We start from the raw sequence: 20,845 nt of genomic DNA, 5'->3' as shown, positions 1-20,845 counted from the left end.
GTGTCTCTGGGTTTTTGTGTGGCTGTGTGTGTGTGTGCGTGCTTGTGTTATCATTTAGGTGCGTATGTGTGGGTCTGTGGAAAGTGTGTATTCGGGAATATGATATGTCTTTGTGAGTGAGTGTGTGAATGAATGTCCGTGAAGCTGTGGAGAGACTACATTTGTATACATATTTACACACCCGTGTCTCCACATGTTTGTTTGATGACACGAGAATGTGTTTTGTGTGTGATCAAATAGATGTGTGTACGGATGTTCGTGTTCCTGGGCATGTGAGTAGTGTAGATCTATGCCTCTCCGTGTGTGCAAACTTCACTGAGATTGTGCGTGTCCAGAGGGCTTTCTCCCCCAACAAAGTCTGTATGTGACAGATTCTCTGGTGGGGGAGCAGGGCAGAGCCCAACCGCTGGAATGGGCAGATTCTGGAAAGGCATTCGTTACCGAGGGCAATTGGAAACTGAGCCTCTGCCCCCCTCCCTTCCAATTCCCCTCCCCGCCCCCTCAAAGTGGGGTCGAAATAAATAGAAAGAAGCGGAGGCGCGGGCCAAGGGAAGGGGAAAGTCGAGCAAGCAGGGTCCAGCTCGCCTTCTGCGGAGCTTGGAGCCTCTGGCTTGCTCGCTCCCTGGCTCTCCCACCGGGTCTGTCTGTCTCTCTCTTTCTCCTCCTCCGTTGTTGCTATAATATCAATTCATTTTTAAATATGAAAGTCAAGTCGCGTAGCCTGTGACAGAGCCCGATAACAAAAGGTGCACGAGGCGGACAATGCGGCGGGCTTGTAGCAAGATCGTCCTCATGCAAATGAAGGCGGCGAGCCGGGCGCGCTCATTGTGTACATAAACACGCGCCGACTCCCGCGCCGCGCCGTCCAGGGGAGACGGACTCAGAGAAAAGCAGCCGGGAGCATTTCTGCCAGTTTGCAACACACTCCCCTGGCAACCCCTCTGCTGGCCGGGTGGCGCCTTTCCCCGTGCAGCCGCCCGCCAGCACCCCGCCGCAGCATCTCGGCAACCTCGGCGCTCCGGGCTACCACCCCCAGCGCTTCCTGGGAACGGGCCGCGGCCGACAGGGACCCAGGGGAGCAACGGGGAGGCCCCTGGAGAGGGAGCAGGAGCTAACGAGCCTCGGCCGAGAAGCCCTGCAAAGGGAACTCCGCACAACGTTGGCCTGAGCGCCCGGGCGAGAGGTAGGACAACCGAGTTCTGAGCGCAGGCGAAGGAGAGCTGCGCTTTGGGGACATTGGGAGCTCAGGGGTGGCGCTAGTTAAAGGACAGGTGTGCAGAAGACGCGGGTTGCGGGTGGCTCTGTGCTTCGGGAGCTCGGGGCGTTTGCTGCAAGCTTCAGGGCTTCTGGGAGCCGAGGAGAACCCAGGCCGGGTGTTCTTACGGGCCCCGGAGCCCCGCAGCCCGCGTTCTTTCCGAGCTGAGATCGCGCGGGGTGGAAGTGGAGGTGGGTAGGAGACAGGACAGCTTGGGAACTGGAGGCTTCCGTTCCCGAAGGCCAGGGTTGGAGGAGCCACACATTCCTGAAACAGCGCCCAAATTCTGGGACACGGACCCCAGGAGTAAGGGATGAAGCGGGAGGGGGTGGCGGGCAAGAAGATCCGGCCTAGTTTTTAACTGTCTGAGGTAGAAATTCCCCTTCCTCCGAGTCAATTTTTTTTTTCTTCCTGAAACGCTACGCTAGATTCCGATTAAATAAATATGCTGTTGGATGGCCCGGAACTCTCGTTGTGCAAGGCCTTGTCTTCTGCGCAGGGATTCAGAATCTGTGCCCGTGGGCCCTTTCCCAGCACAGTTCCCTCAGGCCCTGGCCCGCCTGTGGTTCCGATTCCAAAAAAGTAAGGATCCGGGAAAAGCTGAGGTCTCGAGCTAGAGGCAAAAAAAAGTGCCGGGACTGCGGAACCAAAGCGAGAGGGGAAGTCCTCGGGTCAAGGAGGCAGCTGGCAGGGACCAGAGGCATGCGGGGATTGGGCCTCTCGGGAGCAAAATTTTTCTCGGATTATTTAGCTAGGGAGGGCTGTATGCGGGTGACTAGAGTGGCTGCATGGATAGGCTGGGACACTTACTCCGCACTCAGGCCTTCCGCTGAGGTCTTGTCGATTCACCCCAGTAGAGAGTAACCTCGCCCCTACACGGCCCCAGTCTGGGAGCTGACATGGGCTGCCATCTCTGCCCCCTTGGGGAGATTGGCGACAGGGTGAATAAAGGATTTGGATCCAGTGGATCTTACCATATCCTCTTTGTGACCCATTTAGGGAGGACTAAGGCCTTCACTGAGGCTGGCTTCAGCTCTGTGGCTGTAGCCTGCCTCCCTCCAGCCGAGTACCCCTCCACCGGCCCCCTCCCTCTTTTGTCCCATCTCCTTCTCAAAGCCCTCCTCCCCCTCCGTGTGGCTGCGACAGTGCAGTCCTCGGGAGCCCGGCCCCTCCTGGTTGCTGGCTCTCCTTGCACCTGCCGGGCCCGGGTCCCGTGCGCTGGCTTATTCGGCTTTGCATGACTTAACCCCGTTCGTTCCTTTCTGCCTTCTCCCGCTGCACCCGGCGGCTCCTTTCAGGCCACTAGCCTCTGGGGGCTCCTTCCCCCCTCCCTCTCTTTTATTCTTCATTGCTGTGGGGTGCGACGGGAGGGAGCGAAGAGTTAGGTCTCCCCCTTCTCAGTCGGGCGCCTGAGCCGGAATCCGTTTAGAGGGGATTTCAATAAGAATGAGACCAGCTCGGGACTTGAGGTAGAAACTGCCAGAGAGGAAAAAACTGTGACCCAAGTTTGTGTCTTGATTAAGGGGGATTTATTAGAGATGTATTGTTTGCCCGTGCCAACCCACCCGGTGATATTAGATGGCGGGCCCTGATGGACACATCTGGAGAGGCCCACTGGAATCGAGGTAGTCCCTACATACCTGCTGATTCCAAGGCCCCACTATTTCTGAGTCTTAACCCTGGCAAGCGTTGGAGTGGTAAATTTACCCTGAAAGCCGAGGTGCTAAAATCAATTCAGCCTCTGAGGACATGAGCCTTAGGATCCCTCAAAAGTAGTCTTCTTTGGGAAATCCGGGGCTATAGCTCCTACACCCAGCCCTCAAGGCCAGGGGGAGCCGCCACTTTCCCGGAACAGCTGGGAATTCGTTGCATCGGAAAAAACGAATTCTCCTGTGACCAGAAACATCTGGCGATTCGCTCCAGTCCCTATTGTTACCAGGGGCCCAGTCTGCCGGGTGGGGGGGTTAGCGCTAGCCTACAGGAACATCAATATCGGGCTGCGGATAATCGAAAAGATTACAGTCCAGACTCTATCGATGTCCTGGCCCTAAGTGAATAATTATGAGGTGAAAACAGTAAGGAGATTCTGCTGCTGAAGCTGCTAGGCTCTAAGTTTGGGGAACCTCGCTTGGCCCTGCAGCTGCAGAACTCAGCGGCTATCGGTTAAGGTGGGAGGAAGCTAACCAGGGGACTGGGGGCAAGAGAGACACTCCCAAGCAGGCCTCTGGGCCGAGCCTCCACGGCTGGACACTGTTACATTCGCCTGATTGACAAATTGCAAACAAATTGCAGGTTAGCGAAACGTATTTACAAGTTGTCAAGGCAAATTCAAGGCTCGGGCCCCCATTGGGCCAAGGGAAGGGATTGAGACAGGGAAGAGTACAACCACCGTGGCTGGGAGAAAGGGTCTAGGATAAGGGATTAACAGAGTCCAGACCTGCAGACTCTCCCTCCCCCATTCACCCACCCCCTCAGTCAGATTTGAACAGGGTAAATTGCAGATGATTTATTTGACCCTTTTAAATAGCTTAAATGGGGTCTTTGCGGTTGAGAGGGAACTGTCATTTTATAACCCTATTAGTGGCCATTAGTGGTGTCCATGGCTTACAGCCTTGGGCAAGGGCGGGAACCCCAACTCTAAGAGGGAGCCCAGAACAGCACATCTGCAAGGGAGGGAGCAACTGTGTCCATGATGTAAGAAAGCCTAAGGACTGTCCTAATTGCTGCAGAGAAAGTTTGAGGTGGCCCAGTGTTTGGGCCTTGGTGAGTGGCAGTGGAGACTAACCCGGGCCACGGATATCCATCATTGAACTCTCAGGGCATAAAGGGGGTGGGGTAGGTAAGGAGAGAAGATCGAGCCTGGTCCTTACTGGACTGAGAAGAGGGGGCAGCTTGAAATAAACCCGGAAGAGAGCCAGAGAGAACGTAGGTATCTGACGCCAGTTATACGTGCTTCTCTTTCTGTTCCTGGAGAGCCCGGGTGACTGGGAACCTGCGGGCAGCTGCAGTTCGGGAGAGCGGGGAGGCCCTGCAGAGCTGCTGGTATTTACATCTCAGCGCAGCCCGCGGTCCACCCGAGGTCCTTTGCCTCTCCCTTCCTGTTGCGCCCCCAGCAGGTTCAGGCTGCCGTGGAAACCTAGCCGTGAGTATAGAGACTAACCATGCTGTCAAAGGACGAGGGGTGAGGTTGGGAGGGGGCGGAAGATCCGCAGATACTGGTGAGAACTGCCAGAACTTCGTTGTGAATATAGAATCATCTTCAAGGTCTGTCAGAGCTAATAAAATTCCCTTTTCGTTCTCTCTCTCTCTCTCTCTCTCTCTCTCTCTCTCTCTCTGTCTCTCTCCCCCTGTTTCTCTCTTCCCTTCTCGGTTTGATTGCTGCACCAATTAGCTGCCCATAGGAAAAGGCGAGAAGAATAGGGTTACAAAGGGAGGAAAAACTTATGGTCCCAGTGGGGCTGCCTCAGGATGAGTGAAGTTTAAACAAAGAGCAAAGTGGCCGGGGTTGGGAGCTGAACAATGCGTCTTCATTCCCGGGAACGGAGCTGAGCTGGGCTAGCCAGGACCGCGGTATGGGCTGATCCAGGACTGAGCTGGGGGAGGGCGCTCTCCTTACAGCGTTGTGGCCATCGCCGAGTCGGTCTGTCCTAGGCTAGGTGATCTAAACCCCGTATGGAGGACTGCGAGTTCCCAGACAGGGGTTCTTTCGCTTCGTAAGGTGGAAACCATCAGGAATAGTTTATTTTTTGGTGTGGGGAAGGGACGGTTTATTGGTCCTCTAGATCGCAAAGATAGTAGTTTAAAATCTTTCTCAAGTGTCAGTAAAAACCTTCAATTAAAGAAAAGGCTTGGATCTTTGGGAGTTTATGAGAACATGTGAGTACATACCCAGGTTCATCTCACATATAAAGAGTGAAAACACAACGGTTATTTACACATATTGCCTGTTTCTTCAAGTAACTTTGTTAAAGATATTTTTATTCTTTAAATTCAATACCAGATGTCCCCTTTCAGCTCTAATCCTCCCAGCAAGTATTTGCTACTTGAGTCCTGTTTCCCTTTAACGAATATGATAGCCCTTGTCAATCAAATCAAAGACAGACCCGGCTGTCCAATTTCAAACACCTTTCAAAGCGCTCTTCTTTTCCCCCCAAATAGGAAAACATTATCAGAACAAGTTCCCTGACCAAAGGAACCAGTAAGCTCATCTCTACCTTGGTACCTCCTAAAAGCCAGTTCTTAAACACCCTACTGCCCATGCTAAATGCAGTGCAGTGCGGTGCAGTCTCTAGTTCCTTCTACCTGGAGAATTTCATTTCATTTCTAATCACTGCTCCAGCATTCAGTCAGATTTCCAGCTCTCTTGTCTCGATTTCTCTCTCATACAGCTTTCCCGAAGCTTATTAGCGGGACTCTCGGTTTACCTTATTATTCAGGAAGCATTTCTCCCCCCTACCAAGCCTAACCCGCATACAACGCAGGACTCAACCACAATTTAGAGACAGGTTGCAGTTTCAAAGGGGAAAGTCATTTTGTCTCTGGTACCACTTCAGGGTCTCTCCGATCCTTAATCTTTTTGAATTTAGGAAGAAGGGCTTAGTTTTCTCCAAGGGCAAAGCTGGGTCCCAAACCTGGGGAAGGCTGAGGCCCGCACTGCAGGCTGTGGGGACCGGGGTTCCTGTAGTGAGGCGCCAGCCATGACGGAAAGTGTTTAACCAGCCGTGTTCTCCGACAGCCTGTGGGTCCGTAAAGAGTCAAGGGCCGGCTATTTTCCGTTCGGTTGAGCGAGGTAATTAAATTCGATCCCCCTGTCTCCCCCCTTATTTGTGAGCCTCTAGAGAGGACCGCTCCGTGAAGGGTGATAACGACGACACTGCGAACTGGTTATACTGAATTTGACAGCAGGGAATCCGGTGTCATTTATAATAAACAAGAGAACAATATGGATTTTTAAAATTGGAACTCTGATGTTGGTTATAAAAACGGTGGTTATGATTTCTGATGACAAAAACAGTAGATTGTATTGATTGATTCTAAAAGTGTGTATATATATATATATATATATATATATATACATTTTAGAATTTGGGGTAAATAATTGTAGATTTTCTGCCTCGCAACCTAAGCAGTAGCTAGGAACCTGGCTGTCTCCTCTCCCTCCTTTTCACCAGCCTGAGTCCTATTCCAATAAAGCGATTGGACCTATACACTGGAGGAGAGATCTTTAGCTTCCTAGTTTTGGGAAAGCAAGAAAACATTGCTCACCTTGCATTTGAAGGATTTTTCAGTCGAGCAAAAAAGGAAAGGGGGCGGGGGTGGCCGGGGAAGATGCTAGCCCGCAAGAGACTAGAGGCTTCAATCAAAACAATCCTAGTCTATTCTCTTTTCTGTGGGGATTTTCTCCCTGGGCCCAAGAGGTGGAGGATTCCCAGGACCCTACTTTTCCTCCTTTTGTGGGATAAAGTAAGAAAAAGAAAAGAAAAATAATAGAGACAAAAACCATTTCTTGGGGAGGGGAGGGGGGCTCGTTTTATTTTTTTTTAATCACCTGCGGAAAGTTAAGGTTGCAAGTTCTCGGAGAAGCCCCAATGCTGGCCCCCTGGAGCCACGGCAGTTAGAATTTGCAACAAAAACTTTCCCCAGAAGGCGCCAGCGTCACTCTAAGAGGAAAAATAATTTCAAACAACTCCCCCCCACCCCCCCAGCTTTTTGCCCGGCCGCCCGCTGCGCGACCTCTTGGGCTCTGACCCCGGGGGCCGCAGCCTAAGACCGCCCGAAAACGTGTCCCACCTACTGGCGCCGGGTTTCTCCGCCTCAGACCAGTTTTCGGTTCCCGGAGCAAGAACCCAGGGACTGGGGATGGCTCGGGCTGAGTTCCTCTTGCTTCTCCCAACCTTCTGGATCATTTTCTACCTCCCGGATAAGACAGCTATGGGGAGCAAGACTTGAGGGAACCCGATGGAAGAGGCATCGGGCACGAAATGTTTTTACCTTTCCGTTCCTCTTACTCCCTTTCCTCTTCCTCCCCTTCCCACTGCATCCCACCTCCGGACCCTGGTAATCGTGGCTGCTGTTCCTTTCTCGGGATCTACGTCTTCAGGGACTTGCGGCGCGTCTCGGTTGGTCTGGTCCCCAACTCACCCCAGCTCTCCTCTGCTGACCTTCGGTCCTAGGGCCAGCTGGGGCTGAGGCCGCCAGCGGCGATCGGCGAACGGGGAGGAGAGCATTGGGCTAAGGAAGGGGAGCAGACGGTGGGGAGGAATCTACGACCCACGGTAGAGCCTAGGCTGCCCAGCTCCATCTTCCATCTTTTCTTGCAGAGATTCCCTCCCCTCACCCTACCTGGACAGACAAACAAGCCTAGCAGGGAAACCGAATTGTAGAAAGGAAAGTGGGACAAATGTTGGTGTCACGCGCCTCCGCCTCCTTACCACGGGAGAGGTCGGAACCCGGCCCCTTGGGGCCCTGGTAGGGGGTGAAGTGTTCTTGGAAGTTCGGTCCGGGTTCCCCGGGGCTGGACGGTTGGTCCCGGGTGCAGAGGGGGTGAGAGGGCTGAGGGTCTTTTCCTTCTCGGATTATTAAAAAGTTCATTTCCTGGCGAATCAGGTGACGTCAGGGGCCCGGCGTCTCAGTGGCGGGGCCGCCCGGCCGGGAGAAGCCGCCTCCAGTTACCCAATTACGGACTGTCAATCCTGCGGCCGCCCCCTCCCCTCCCCTCCCCCTTTCTCCTCCCCCTCCCCCTCCTCCCCTAACCCTTGGAGAAGGCTAGAAGAACCCGGCCCCGCGACCCGCTCCGCCACACAAAGCCGCCCCCCCACCCCCACCCAGAGACCTAGCTACCCTGTCCCCGACCATCCTCCCTTTTAGAACTCCCTTCTCTGGCAGCCACCCTGTGCCTACCTAGAACTTGATTTGAGCAGGGCCTCCTGCTTCTGCTATTAAAGATGCGGATTTCACGTTCTTGGAATTTATATCCTGCGGAGAGGATCTTTCTACTTAAGTAGATTTCAGCAAATAACTCAAAAGAAAGTAGAAACCTCATTTCCCTCTCGCGTTCTGCCAGGCACCTGCTTTCTGGGTGTTTGTCAAGTAAAGGTCACTTAGTCTCCAGTACCCTCCACTTTCACCCCCCCAACCCTGGTTCCCACTCTCTCTGGGTATTTGCACCCTTCACTCTGCTGATAAATTGCTTGGGAAGCGAAATGGCCCTGAGAACTCTCCTCGTCCTCCAGAAAGGTGAAGTTTTAAGAGTAGGGATCGTCCTCCTCAACCAGTCTTGCAAGCGGATGGTGGTAATGGGTGTTCAAGCTATTTTTAACAAAAATTTTGCCCCATGATGACAGTTCCCATGGTCACGTCTAAACTCCAACTTATACCGAGGGAAAAACACAAACAAAATGCCACCCACGCGCATATACACACAAAATCCTTGTCCCCGCTTCCACTAGGCTGGGTAGGCTTATCTGCGATAGACCTGTTACAGTGGTTTGGAGTCTTTAGCCTGAACTCAGGGAGGAGGGTAAAAGAAAATGCCTTTGTGCGGAGAGATGCCCTTGCTAGGCAACTGGCAAAATTAGGGTTAGAGAAGAGGGAAAGAAATGAATCCAGAAGTACTTAGGTCCTCCCCTTAATGCACTTTTCCTGGGGACTGGATACGCCTCTAGGCCCTGGGGCAAGACGACCGTTTGGCCCCCCAGGAAATACCGCCCCAGCCCAGCCCAACCCAGCCCGGCCGGCGTCTCCCTCCCCGCCAGTCGCCAGGGGCTGGCCTGCTGGCCTGCCTTCGGATCTGCGAAATCTGGGCCTTGTAGGTGGGTACACCCTCTTAAAAAAAAAACAACAAAAAAAAACCCCGACAAAACTCGCCGCTTGGTCAGGTCCACCTTGAGGCCCACAGCGACTCAGTGCACCAAACCAAGCCACAACTACCCAGGGGCAACATTTGTTCCCGCCTTTCCCCCCACCCCAAGTTGCCCTGGTCATCACCCTCCCACCCCCTAGGCAGCAGCTGCTTTCACATGTCCCCCACCCCACCCTCTACGGCGCCTTAACCTGAGCGAAAGTGAAAGGGGGGAGGGGAGTTAGGGGTATAGGGGAGGGGGAAAGTTTTGGAGGGCGGGTGGGGGAGGTCGAGCTCCTCTCCCTTTGGCGGGTTAGTCTCTCAAAGATATTTGGAGTAAATTAGAAGCTTGGAGTTTCTGGGGTCCAGCCAATGGCAGCTGGAGGCAGGGCAGCGGACGCCGCTGATTGGCTGGCTGGAGCTTCTTAGCCGTGCGCGTCCCCCTATGTCCACTGAAGGGAGTCCTGCTGGCGCCAGGGCCGCCGACGATGATGCTGTGGGGATGTTACAAAAAAGGCGAGAGTCAGTGGAGTTTGCTTTCTGAGTAAGAGCCTCTCTCCCTCCTCTCGGTCCAGCCTCCCCCTCCTCTCCTCTTCCTCCTCTTCGAGTTTACACTCTTTCCCCGGCGCTGGCCCCCTAGCCTCCTTCCCATAACCTGCCGTCCCGTCCTACCCCTCCACCCCCCACCAGCGCTTCGTTTACAGCTGGGATTAAATTCTCTCTGAGGCGCCACGGAAGGGTGGTTGGATCAGCTCTCCGGGCTTCCCCGTCTCCTTTCTGGCCTCGTCGGGGCACGGTTTCTGCTTCTTGTCTAGTATTTTAAAGCTTATTTCTCCTTTTTCTCTCTTTCTCTTTCTCCCCATGTTAGTGTCGATCCAAGATATTTTAGCTTTTTAACTAAACTTCACTTTTCTTTCGCTTTAAGCCTTCATCCCAGGCGGGTAGGAGGACCCGACTTCCAAGTTTTGGGGTTTTTTTGTTTTTGTTATTTTTTCCCGGGGGATCGCTTCTCATTTTTAGAAAGTTATCTCTTAGGCTTGTCCCTCTTAGGGAAAGCCGGGATCTTGGACTATACCCGAACATCGTTCCGTAGAAGAAAAAAAAAAAAATTGGTCGCTCCGGGAGGACTGAGGGATTTGCCTTGCCCGGCAACGGACTTGGGGAGAGCGTCTCTGTCCCTCAGCTATTGAGGGTTTTGGGCTCTAACCAGTGTCTCCTTCTCCACTCCCCCCACTCCCACCCTCGCAGGTGGTGCGTGCGGGTTCCGGGCTCCGTCCTCCACTCCGCGTCCAGATAGAGACAACCACTTTCTACTCCGGCGCCGGAGACCTCGACAGCAGCGGCAGCCCAGCTGACTCAGCTCTCAGCTTTGCTCGGGGCAGTTCTCCTGACCCTTCCACTCCTGTGACCGAGGACTCTCGGACCCCAGCAGCGGCAAGAAGGGCCAAGAGTGGGGCCTTGAGGGCACCATGGAGGTGGCGCCGGACCAGCCCCGCTGGATGGCCCATCACGCCGTGCTCAACGCGCAGCATCCGGACTCGCACCACCCGGGCCTGGCGCACAACTACATGGAACCCGCTCAGCTGCTGCCCCCAGATGAAGTGGACGTGTTCTTCAATCATCTGGACTCCCAGGGCAACCCCTACTACGCCAACTCGGCCCATGCCCGAGCACGAGTCTCCTACAGCCAGGCACACGGTAAATTCCTGAGGGGCCAGAGAGGCGAGGGCCAAGGGGAAAGGCTGAGGGTGGGGGGAGTAATGGTAGTGGTGTGTGAGTTCAGGGTGCGGAGTGTGAAAGTGACTCTGGCCAGCCGGCTTCCTAGTTAGTTTCGCTGGCTGTGCCTCCGGGAGAGAGGAAAAAGGGGAAGTAGATTTAACCCTAGAAAGACGGCGAAGGGGAGGGGGACATCGGGAAGGGGGGAGTGGAGAGGTGGGTGGGGACGCAGGGCGGCCGAGAAGCTGGGCATATAACTAGAAACTAGACACGTCCGTTTCCCGGATGTGAAATCAAAACGAATCGAAATCGCTAATAATTTTGGGGGCTGGGCGACCAGAGGGAGCATCGGGCAGGGAAGAGGTGGGGGAGAGGCAACCTCTCTGTCACCTCCCTTGCCGAATCCCTCCGGTTGCGCTAGGCTCTTGGGAGGCTTTATTGGGTGGGCAATTGTTGGGGGAGAGGTAGCGGTTTCATTCGCTGACTTTGCTTCCCCTCTCAGTCTCCCACCCCCGCTTCCTCCAGCATATTGTCCCTCTCTCCCGGGTTAGTCTCGGATTAATAACTGAATATCCTTCGAGGGTGGTGGGAGGGGAGCGTGTTTTTGTGTGGTTTGTGTGTAGTTGTACTTTTGTGTGTGGTCGGCGCAGAAGCCGGGTTTCTGCTGTTCTCTCCCCGCGCCTTTAAGTCCTAGCTTCTCTTTCCACTCCTTAATCCTGGGCTCTTTCTCACCTCCCCGAGCGTCTCCGACTTGGTTTTTTGGGGTCTCGGGAGGTCTCCTTGCACTGTCTGTGATTCCTACCCCCATCGATGGCTGCCTCCCCCTCCACAGCACGCCTGACCGGGAGCCAGATGTGCCGGCCTCACCTCCTTCACAGCCCCGGGATCCCGTGGCTGGATAGCGGCAAAGCGGCGCTGTCGGCGGCTGCGGCCCACCACCACAACCCCTGGACCGTGAGTCCCTTCTCCAAGGCACCCCTGCACCCATCGGCAGCCGGAGGCCCGGGCACGCTCTCGGTGTACCCCGGCGGAGGCAGCGGCGCCAGCGGCGGCGGCTCTGTCTCCTCTCTCACGCCCGCTTCCCACTCCGGGTCGCACCTCTTCGGCTTCCCCCCGACCCCGCCCAAAGAGGTGTCCCCCGACCCCAGCGCCAGCAGCGCGGCCTCGCCTGCCTCCTCATCCGCGGGAGGGGTCCGGCCAGAGGACAAGGAGGGCGTCAAGTACCAAGTGACCCTGTCTGACGGCTTGAAGATGGAGAGCGGCAGCCCCCTCCGAAGCAGTCTGGCTTCCATGAGCGGGCAGCCATCCACGCACCACCCTATTCCCACCTATCCCTCCTATGTGCCCGCTGCCCACGACTACAGCGGCAACCTCTTCCACCCGGGCGGTTTCCTGGGCGGCCCCGCCTCCAGCTTCACCCCCAAGCAGCGCAGTAAGGCCCGCTCCTGCTCAGGTAAGCGTTCTCTTCCCCAGCCTTCCCCTGCCTCCCTGCCCCCACCCCTTCCCTAGCTGCAGGCAGCCCTGGCGCCGCCGGCTGGGGGGTGGAGATGGGGCATTTGGCGCCTGAAAGACTTTGCCTGGTTGGAGGTGCGGAGGAGACTCAGAGTTCTTTCGAAGCCGGCCCATAGCCTGGGCACACATGTTGTTTGGGATGAATAGTTAGGCAAAGTTTCAAACCAGACACCCCCCCAACTTGCACCTTTCTCTTGAAACATAGTGCCCTGATACTCCAAAGTGTCGAGAAAAGCCATCTTCTAAAATCCCCTCCCTCCCTCCCAAACTGAAAGTGGCTCCTGGGAGAGTTGGGTAAAATGAAACACGATCCAAACCCTCTCTTCTTTTATCCCTGCCCTGGAGAAGTCTCCAAGTTTTAATACTTTCATTCTAGAGGAGACTGAGTAGCCCAAACTTCCAACACCCTTGACTCCAGTTCAAAGTTCCAAGCAGAGATCCTCTCAGGACCTCAATATCCTGAGTATGATCTTATGTACCTGTGTACTCCGAAGGTCCTAAATTGTTCTTAAATGAGTTCAGTTAAATGATCTCAGCACTGCCCACGTCTTTTGCAGAGTCCACCCTTCACTTCTCTGGAAAGTCCCTTTCTAAAGCAATCAAATAGCCTGGTCGTCTCCATCCCAGTGGCATAGTCCAAGCCTTGTGGAACACCCTATGGTCTGACCCCGGGTTCTCCCCAATAAGTCGGCCAACTTGGGAGAGGTAACCACAGAGGGCTTTAAAAAGATGTAACTTCCTGAGATCCCTCCTCTGGCCTCTTCTTTTTCCTTCTGAAAAGCCTTTTTTAAGTTGGAGAGAAGGTAGCCATGGAGTTAGTTTTAAAATTCTCTGGTTCTTGGAATAACCTATTGGACCCGCATAGCTTCGGGAAAAAAAGCCTTTTTTTTGGATCCTATTATCAGCCTTATTTGCATAAACTGTATTTGAAGGAATTTCCTGGGGTCCAGATCTCAGCCCAATTGTACTGTCTCTTCCTTATAGCCCCATGCCCTGGGAGGACTGAAGGTTTCCCAGAGAAATTCCACTGTTAGCAATCAGGCATAATCTGGATTTTAGCTTCAGAGGGGCCCAATTTAGATGGTGATAATTGGGGTGTGTTTTGGGGAGGGTAGGTTTTTTAATTTTTATTTGGATTTAGGTGTTTTTGTTAATGGTCAAATTTAGGCTATTCCAAAATCGAATGGGTTTATATCTGTTTTGAATTTATGAGTCATTGGAGGTGAGAAACTCTTGGTGCGGAGACTCCCTTCATTTATGTAAAGGTGTGTGTGTCAACTAGTTAATGAGCATTGGTAATATGTATATATATATTTTATCGATACCTTTTCTTAGAGAAAAATCAAGGGAAATTATAGTGTTGAGTTCAGAACCACTGAAAGGAAGGTTTAAGGAAAAAGAGAATAAGAGTCATTGGTATAGAAAAACTGGAATAAATAGATGAGATGAAAGGAGAGGCAGGAGGGAAATGGACAGAGATGGAATGACTATATATATTTGGGAATGCTATTTCTCAGATGGATTTATTTCTTTGAATGTCTAAAGGACTCCAATCTTGTGGGAAATTCTCTTTTTTGCTCTCCTTTCCCTTTTGGTCTCATACCTAAAGAGTACAGCATTTGATTTATGTTACCTTAAAGCTTAACTTGTAGGCAGGAACAATGCTGAGAGGTATCACACTCCCCCTCCCACATCCTTGGGAAAGTTGGGATTAATGCCCTGGGGTAAAAAACTTTTGTGAATTTGTTTTTAAAGAAAGACACCCCGTGTCTCCGTGTTTCCATTTAGAAGGCAGAGAGTGTGTGAACTGCGGGGCCACAGCTACCCCACTCTGGAGAAGGGATGGCACCGGCCACTACCTGTGCAACGCCTGCGGTCTCTACCACAAAATGAATGGGCAAAACCGGCCGCTCATCAAGCCCAAACGGAGACTGGTAGGTGGCTACATGGCCCTCTCTCTTTGGAGCTGGTACACTTTCGGAAGGATGGAGAGATTAGAAATGTTATGTGGGAGGATCATTGGGAGGTCTGGAACCTGGGAAGGGCCAGGGTAAGGGTAGGTAGATCTGGCCTATGGGTCACTGGGGGGGGGGGGGGGGGGGGGACAGGAGAAAGCAGAGCTGGTTAAGAATCTAAATTTGCTTTGCAAACTTAAAATTCAAATTTCGGAGATAATAATCAAGAAGTCATAGAATGAAAAGTTGGAATCGAAATCAATTCTAGCATTTTTTGCATGTGAAGAAACCGAGCCCCAAATTGGTGAGTGACTTGAACAAAGTCACACATGGCAGAGCTGGATCTAAAATCAGGGCTTTGGGACTCTCCTATCTCTATACCATCCATATTAATCTCTCCTAGATCACAATCCCAATGAACTAAAAGCCAGAGGCTGAGAAAGCGTTTAGTGGAAGAGCCGACAATATGTGACTCATTTTTAAAAGTATTTATCTAGCTGATTTCTAAGTATTCGGAGAAGCTCTTTGGCCATGAAGGGGTTATTGTGACTAGCACACTCCCCCTAGTAAGTCCCAGTAGACTTCCATGGGTCCAACTACATGTCCTCTATTTCACTTTTAAAAATAGGGCCATGAAGCCGTTTTCTCTCATAGCCCAGGGCAGCCCTCACTCTGCTTCCCAACAGGGCACACAATTCCTGGTGCTTATTTAAAACACACACACTCACAGGCAAACCCGAACCACCAAAAAAACCTTCCCTTTATTATTTTTTCCATGGAGTCACCTATACTGTGTATTTTCATTTGAGTGATTTTTTTTTAAATGCCCTTTCTAAGCTCCTGGCCAGAGTTTCCTATCCGGACATCTGCAGGCTGAAGATAAGGAAACTTGGTGTATCTGTATCCGGACTCTGCAAGCTTTGAGAGTGTCTCTTAGGCTGGGCTTTGCCTCTTGCTGGGCTGTTTTGAAATTTCTAATACCCTCCGCTCTGCAAATAATGTGTAAAATGCTAAGAATAATAAATATATTTTTTTCAGGGAGATGTGATTTATGAGACCTAAATCGTTTTGCCGTTTTGGGGACATTTTTTCCCCCCTCCTGGAGCCCTGGGGATGGGAGGTTGGAGGGTGAAGGTGGGGGAGGGACCCAGGCCGGCTGTCCCGGACAGCTAGTCGGTCAGAATTCCAGCTATGCAGCTGCTTAATTAGCCGCTTTTCCTCCTGAAAAGCAGGGGAAGGAGGGATCTGACTGTATGTCCCCTGCCAGTGTGTGAGTTCAGGATGAGGGCCCCGTGCAGGGTTGGGGCTGGGGCTAAGACTGGGTAGCCGGCCTACAGTGATAGTCAGGCTAATGTGTTAAACAAGAAAAGCATTTGCAAATAAGCCCCCTGCTTCCCGGCCTCCCGGCCCAGCAGCCTCTGTTGGAAGATTCCAGCCTGGTTCACTGAGAGGGGTTGGGGGAACTTGTTTTGTCAGTTTTTCTCCCGGCCTGTGGCTGTCTAGGAGATCGGGTGGGAGAAGATTTTGTTTTCAGAGTTGACAATTGGGGGAGGCCAGTGATATTCTTAACTCATCTTTTCAGTTCAAAGCTGAATTTCCAGAGTAGGAAACTTTTCCCTGGCCCCTCTTGTCCCCATTTCCCCACACACATACCCTCAGGCTGGGGTGTGGCCCAGCAGCCATTTTTCATATTATTCTCTTTTGGGGAGGGGGTTGTCGCTGCTATTAATTATTTTTGTCATTCCTCCCCCCCTTTCCTTTCGGTATGGTACAATTTAAAGACCACAGAATGGGTATTTGAGAAATTTGTGCTCCCATCCTAACACGGCTACTGTTTTTCTAGTTGATTTTCTACCGGTCACTCTTGGCTTGGGTTTTCTGGTCAGTTAAATGAGGAGGTTGGGTGTTCACTTTACTAATGTCTGAAATGCTTTGATTGTCTTGAGGAAGGTCAGTCGATGTTGTCCTCTAGCTTGAGGGACTGGGCCACCATCTGAAAATGTAAAATCACTGGCAGAGGCTCAGCATCCTCTCACCCCCAATTCTTAATGTCGCCTCAAGTGTACTGGGGTGGTTGAGGAGGCCCTGGGGCAGGGTCTGTATTTGTGGCTGTGGAGTCTTTCTCGCTGTATGGATGACATTTCTCTTCAGCTTCTGGGGGGTTGGAGGCAGGGCAGACTGTTTTATTAGCCCCATATGAAGGGTTAGTTGAGGAGGGGCAGGGGGACTGAAGGAAGGAGTTCAAGGGTCAAGATAGGATTGAGTCGGGATTGCCTGAATGTGTTCTCCAAAGTTAGGGACGAAGGAAAAGTAGTTTTACAAAATAGGAGAAAGGATGGGGGATCAGTGTCTCACTTGGGGACCACTCTGTTGAAAGTACACCATGTAATTTTGGACATTTCCTCTCTCCGGGCCTTGATGGCATAGGAGATTTGGTGAAATGATCTCACTTCCAGCTCCGAGATTTTCTGAATAATTTTATATAATTCTAACTTTTCTCTTCCAGGGCGGGGAGTTTGGATGAAAGTTTGGCAGTGCCGAGGGTGGGGGTAGATTGAGGGCCAGGATAACTTGGCTCCCTCCCCCTGACCATCTATTATACCTCTTCCCTCCCCCAGTCAGCAGCCAGGAGAGCTGGGACCTGTTGTGCCAATTGCCAGACAACCACTACCACCTTATGGCGCCGAAACGCTAACGGGGACCCCGTCTGCAACGCCTGTGGCCTCTACTACAAACTGCACAATGTGAGTGTGCCCCACCCCCGCCCGCCCCTTCCCCCTCCCCAGGGACCCCCGGCCTTTCTTTGCTGATGGAAGAGTGATGCTGCCTCCTAAGCCTGACAATGCTTGCGTCCTCCGCTTGGCTTGGGAAGCTGTCGGGAGGGATCCAGTCTCTGCGTTTTCCTCCTCCCCCAAGCCCTCCGCTCCAATGGCAAGAGATTGAGACCCGAGAAGCTTCCTACAGGCAGAATTACTGGTGGTCTGAAGGGCAAGCGGCAGGCATCTGTGGTAATAGAAAGAGAACTGTTATTGTGCTTTGTAGGAAGGTCTAGGATCGAATCCCTGCTCTCCTGCTTTCCTGTGTGACTTGGAGCAAGTTAGTTTTCTCTTGCTGGGTCTCAGGAAATGATCCCTATAAAGCCCTTCTTGAAATCTAAGAAAAAATTCCTACAATTCAAAAACCGACTGATTGGAAAGGATAAAGTGGTTGCAAAGTAGAGCTTTTCCCTTTCCCACCTGAGAAGAGTAGAGCTTTGTGTTGGGGAGCAAGGACTGTCCAATTCCAGTCTGGTCCTTCCCTCCCCACCCCTGCTCCCCATCTAAGATCCATAACATTTCATGAGACGATAAGAACGGAGGAAAGAACCAAACTCACCCATCTTTACCGAGGATCCAAAGTGGTTATCAGTTGCGATAGTTGGGGAGTGGGAGTGGGGGAGGAAGTCTAACCCACACCGTCCCTCTGCCCAAGCACAACATGATGGTGACATTATTCCACAGGTGAATCGGCCACTGACCATGAAGAAGGAGGGCATTCAGACCCGTAACCGGAAGATGTCTAACAAATCCAAGAAGAGTAAGAAGGGTGCCGAGTGCTTTGAGGAACTGTCCAAATGCATGCAGGAGAAGTCCTCCCCTTTCAGCGCAGCCGCCCTGGCCAGCCACATGGCCCCCATGGGCCACCTGCCCCCCTTCAGCCACTCGGGACACATCCTGCCCACACCCACTCCCATCCACCCTTCCTCAAGCATCTCTTTTGGACACCCCCACCCATCCAGCATGGTGACTGCCATGGGCTAAGAGCAGCAGCCCAGGTTCGGGGGCCTCACCCAGGACATGGACAGACAGAAAGGATGGATGGACAGACCTCGAGGTCAGGGTGGGAGTGGGGAGAGGCAGGGAGTAGGGCTCCAGAAGGGGCTTGAACTCTGGGTAGGGCAGCGATGGGCAGCCTCCCCTCCCTCTCCCTCAGGGATAATAACCAAGACAACGTTGCCTGTGTCACTCCCACAGATGGGCCTGGCAGTCCTGGCTTGGGGCTCCCCAAAGCCTCCTCCCTCCCTTGTTCCCCACAGCCCTCCATGCCTGTCCTCCTCCCCCTTCTGGCCTCTCTGCTATTACTGTGAATCTCATAAACTGGTCTGAGACGGCTAGCCAGATTTCTGTCTTGGACAATTGTTTGGGGGGAATAGGACAACTTAATACAAAGGAAAGGGGAAAAGGAACCTTAATTGTTAAAAAACGAAGATGGAAAAAGGTATCAAAATAATTTATTTTGTTCTTGTTTTTAGCAAGGACTTGGGGAATTTGCAAGGGTCTCAGCCATTGAGGCAAGAGCCCTTCCCCTCCTCTGACCCCCTCCATGTTCTGCACCCCCATACACTTTGGGGGGAGGCAGTCTCAGTCGAAGAAAAATTGACCAACTGGAAACCTGCCTCATTTGATCTAGCAGCCCAGTCCATTAGCTTATGGGATGGGATGGGCACTTTCAACTTCCCTCGAACGGGGGAAAATCCTAAATCTGCTTCCCCAGGGGTGGCTGGGAGGTGGGTAGGTTAGGTTCTAGTAGCCTCAGAAATGGGACCTCAGTTGGGTATAGCGAGCACTCACTGGTCTCTGGAGAGGAGTTCTATTCTCCTTTCAGCCTAAGAGGTAATATTGGAGGGGAAAGACTGGCACAGAGGCGACGGGAGGAAGGCAGGGGAAGCGTGTCAGCTCAGCAGAGTTGGGGGCCACCAGGGAGGGAGAGACAATCACAAAATGGCCAGCACTGAGGCTGAGGAGGGAAGGATGGGTCAGGGCCAGGAAATACCCTGAGGAGAGGAAGAGGAAAGGGAAGAGTTCCCCCAAGACCTGAGTTTTGTTGTTTTGGAAAGGAAAAGAGAGAAAAAAAAATCCTCTAAAGAAGTCCTCCTCTGACTAGACATAATCCCCAATGTGGCCAGTGTGAAGTGTGTCCTCCTGCTGGTGGGAGCCGTGCCCCTGCAGCGGGGGCAGGCCTAGCCCCATGTACATACTTAGCTATTCTGCTGACCCCTCCTTTCCTTCTCCACTACAATTGCCTCTCTTCTCCCCTCCCAGCTAGGGGATAGGAAACTGCATAAGCTTAACTCACCAATGAGTTGATCTTTATTTTGTTTTTTAATTTCTTTTTGGATCAAGCCAATTGTATATTATTGCAAAAGTCCTGCTAAGAAGGAAATAAAACTTAAGAAAATGGATGTACTTTCCTATTTTTTTTCCTAACTATGTAATTCGAAAGCATTAGCTACAACAGAGCAGAGAGCCAGGGACCGGAAGGGGAGAGAGAAGGCTTCCTGGCTTTGTTCCTGTTGGTCTGCTTGCTTTTCTCTGTCTTTGGGGTTTTTCTGGTCTCTGTCTGGACAGGTAGCTGCACTTTGCAAAGAAGGGAATCCACAAGGCAACAGGATCCAGTTGTGGTGGTTCAGCTCTGGGTGTGGGAGGATGGGATTGACCTTGCCGTGGCGTCCCCAGGAGAGAAATCCTGGTGCTATGGGGAAGATGGAGGTGTCCTGAGCCAGGTTTTCTAGAATGGTTAATAATATTAAGGATCTTATCCTGGACAAGGGGTTCTCTTGGGTTGGTACCTCCCAGTGGTAGAAGGGAGATGCTCTCCTGAAGATGAGGGCAGATGAGCTGTTGCCCAGGTAGTATCGTACTGAGCTGCAAAATTGGTCCTGTGTTTGTCTGGATTCTTCCCATGGTACAGCTGTACATAATCTGTACGAGGTGGGGCTTGGGGTGGGTGGTGAGGGGCGAAGATTTTGTCCTGATACAGTGATATATTGACAGAGTGCAATATAATCAGTCGCTACAGTGGGCACACCACAGTTGGGAGTAACTTATTTTGTACTTGTATCAGCATAAGAAAAAAAAATAAATCTGCAGTATTTTCTGTTTTTATTTTTTATTTTGCTTGTTTATTTTGGATTAGTGAACTAAGTTATTGTTAATTATGTACAACATTTATATATTGTCTGTAAAAAGTGTATGCTATCCTCATATTCCTTCAAAGTGAATAATGCTAAGAACAATAAAATCCTTTTTTTTTTTTTTTTTTTTTGTGAGATCAATGGGTCCATTTTGTGAGATCAGGTTGATCTCTCTTTCCCTGATGCCCCTGGGCCCTTTGGGCATTTGATTCTCATTTTTCCCATCTTGGACATGGGAGGTGAGTGAGTGGAAGAGATCATCTCTTCTTTCACTTAGCCCCCAAAACTATAGGCATCCGATGGTTTGCCAAAGAAGCCAAGGAAGAGCTGGAATTGAGCCGAGACTGCTAGTCTGGTTGAGAGTATGGTGCAAAAAACCCTTAACTTCTCAAATTTTAGTTCCTGGTTCTGGCATAGAACTCTCAAAGCTAGACTTAGAGACCATCTGGTCCAACTTTACAGATTCTACATATTGAGGAACCTGACTTCTAAAGGTTAAATGATTTGCCCAAGTTCACACAAGCAGTGAGAAGGAAAAGTGGGATTTAAACCCAGACCCTCTGACTTTAAACCCATTGCTCTTTCTGTTATAAGAGCTGTGTGATCCTATGAAT

The 20,845-nt window shown here is 51.9% G+C and overlaps 1 protein-coding gene across 3 annotated transcripts; it reads left to right on the top strand.

The window, feature by feature from the left end:
• Window positions 1–554: 554 nt before the first annotated feature.
• Window positions 555–19,499, top strand: GATA2 (GATA binding protein 2). Of its 3 annotated transcripts, none has more exons than XM_031956374.1 (6): window positions 555–1,183; window positions 10,344–10,793; window positions 11,644–12,264; window positions 14,112–14,257; window positions 16,897–17,022; window positions 17,779–19,499. In XM_031956374.1, the coding sequence occupies exons 2-6, from the start codon at window positions 10,565–10,567 to the stop codon at window positions 18,076–18,078; spliced, it is 1,422 nt and encodes a 473-aa protein (XP_031812234.1). In that variant the 5' UTR covers window positions 555–1,183; window positions 10,344–10,564; the 3' UTR covers window positions 18,079–19,499. The 3 variants fall into 3 exon arrangements, with proteins under 3 accessions (XP_031812234.1, XP_031812238.1, XP_031812230.1); XM_031956378.1 differs by lacking the exon at window positions 555–1,183 and adding an exon at window positions 2,502–4,397; XM_031956370.1 differs by lacking the exon at window positions 555–1,183 and adding an exon at window positions 9,415–9,639.
• Window positions 19,500–20,845: the final 1,346 nt, after the last annotated feature.

This window comes from Sarcophilus harrisii, chromosome 1, assembly GCF_902635505.1.
Source record: "Sarcophilus harrisii chromosome 1, mSarHar1.11, whole genome shotgun sequence".
Classification (NCBI taxonomy): Eukaryota; Metazoa; Chordata; class Mammalia; order Dasyuromorphia; family Dasyuridae; genus Sarcophilus; species Sarcophilus harrisii.
The sequence above is the reverse complement of the archived record's forward strand: the minus strand, read 5'-3'. Positions and strand labels throughout refer to the sequence as shown.

Excerpts from the sequence above, each read along its gene's own strand:
- GATA2 (XM_031956374.1), top strand. The coding sequence starts at position 10,565 with ATGGAGGTGGCGCCGGACCAGCCCCGCTGGATGGCCCATCACGCCGTG. Across the intron at positions 12,265-14,111 it reads TAAGGCCCGCTCCTGCTCAG|AAGGCAGAGAGTGTGTGAAC; the intron begins GTAAGCGTTCTC and ends GTTTCCATTTAG. Across the intron at positions 14,258-16,896 it reads TCAAGCCCAAACGGAGACTG|TCAGCAGCCAGGAGAGCTGG; the intron begins GTAGGTGGCTAC and ends TCCCTCCCCCAG.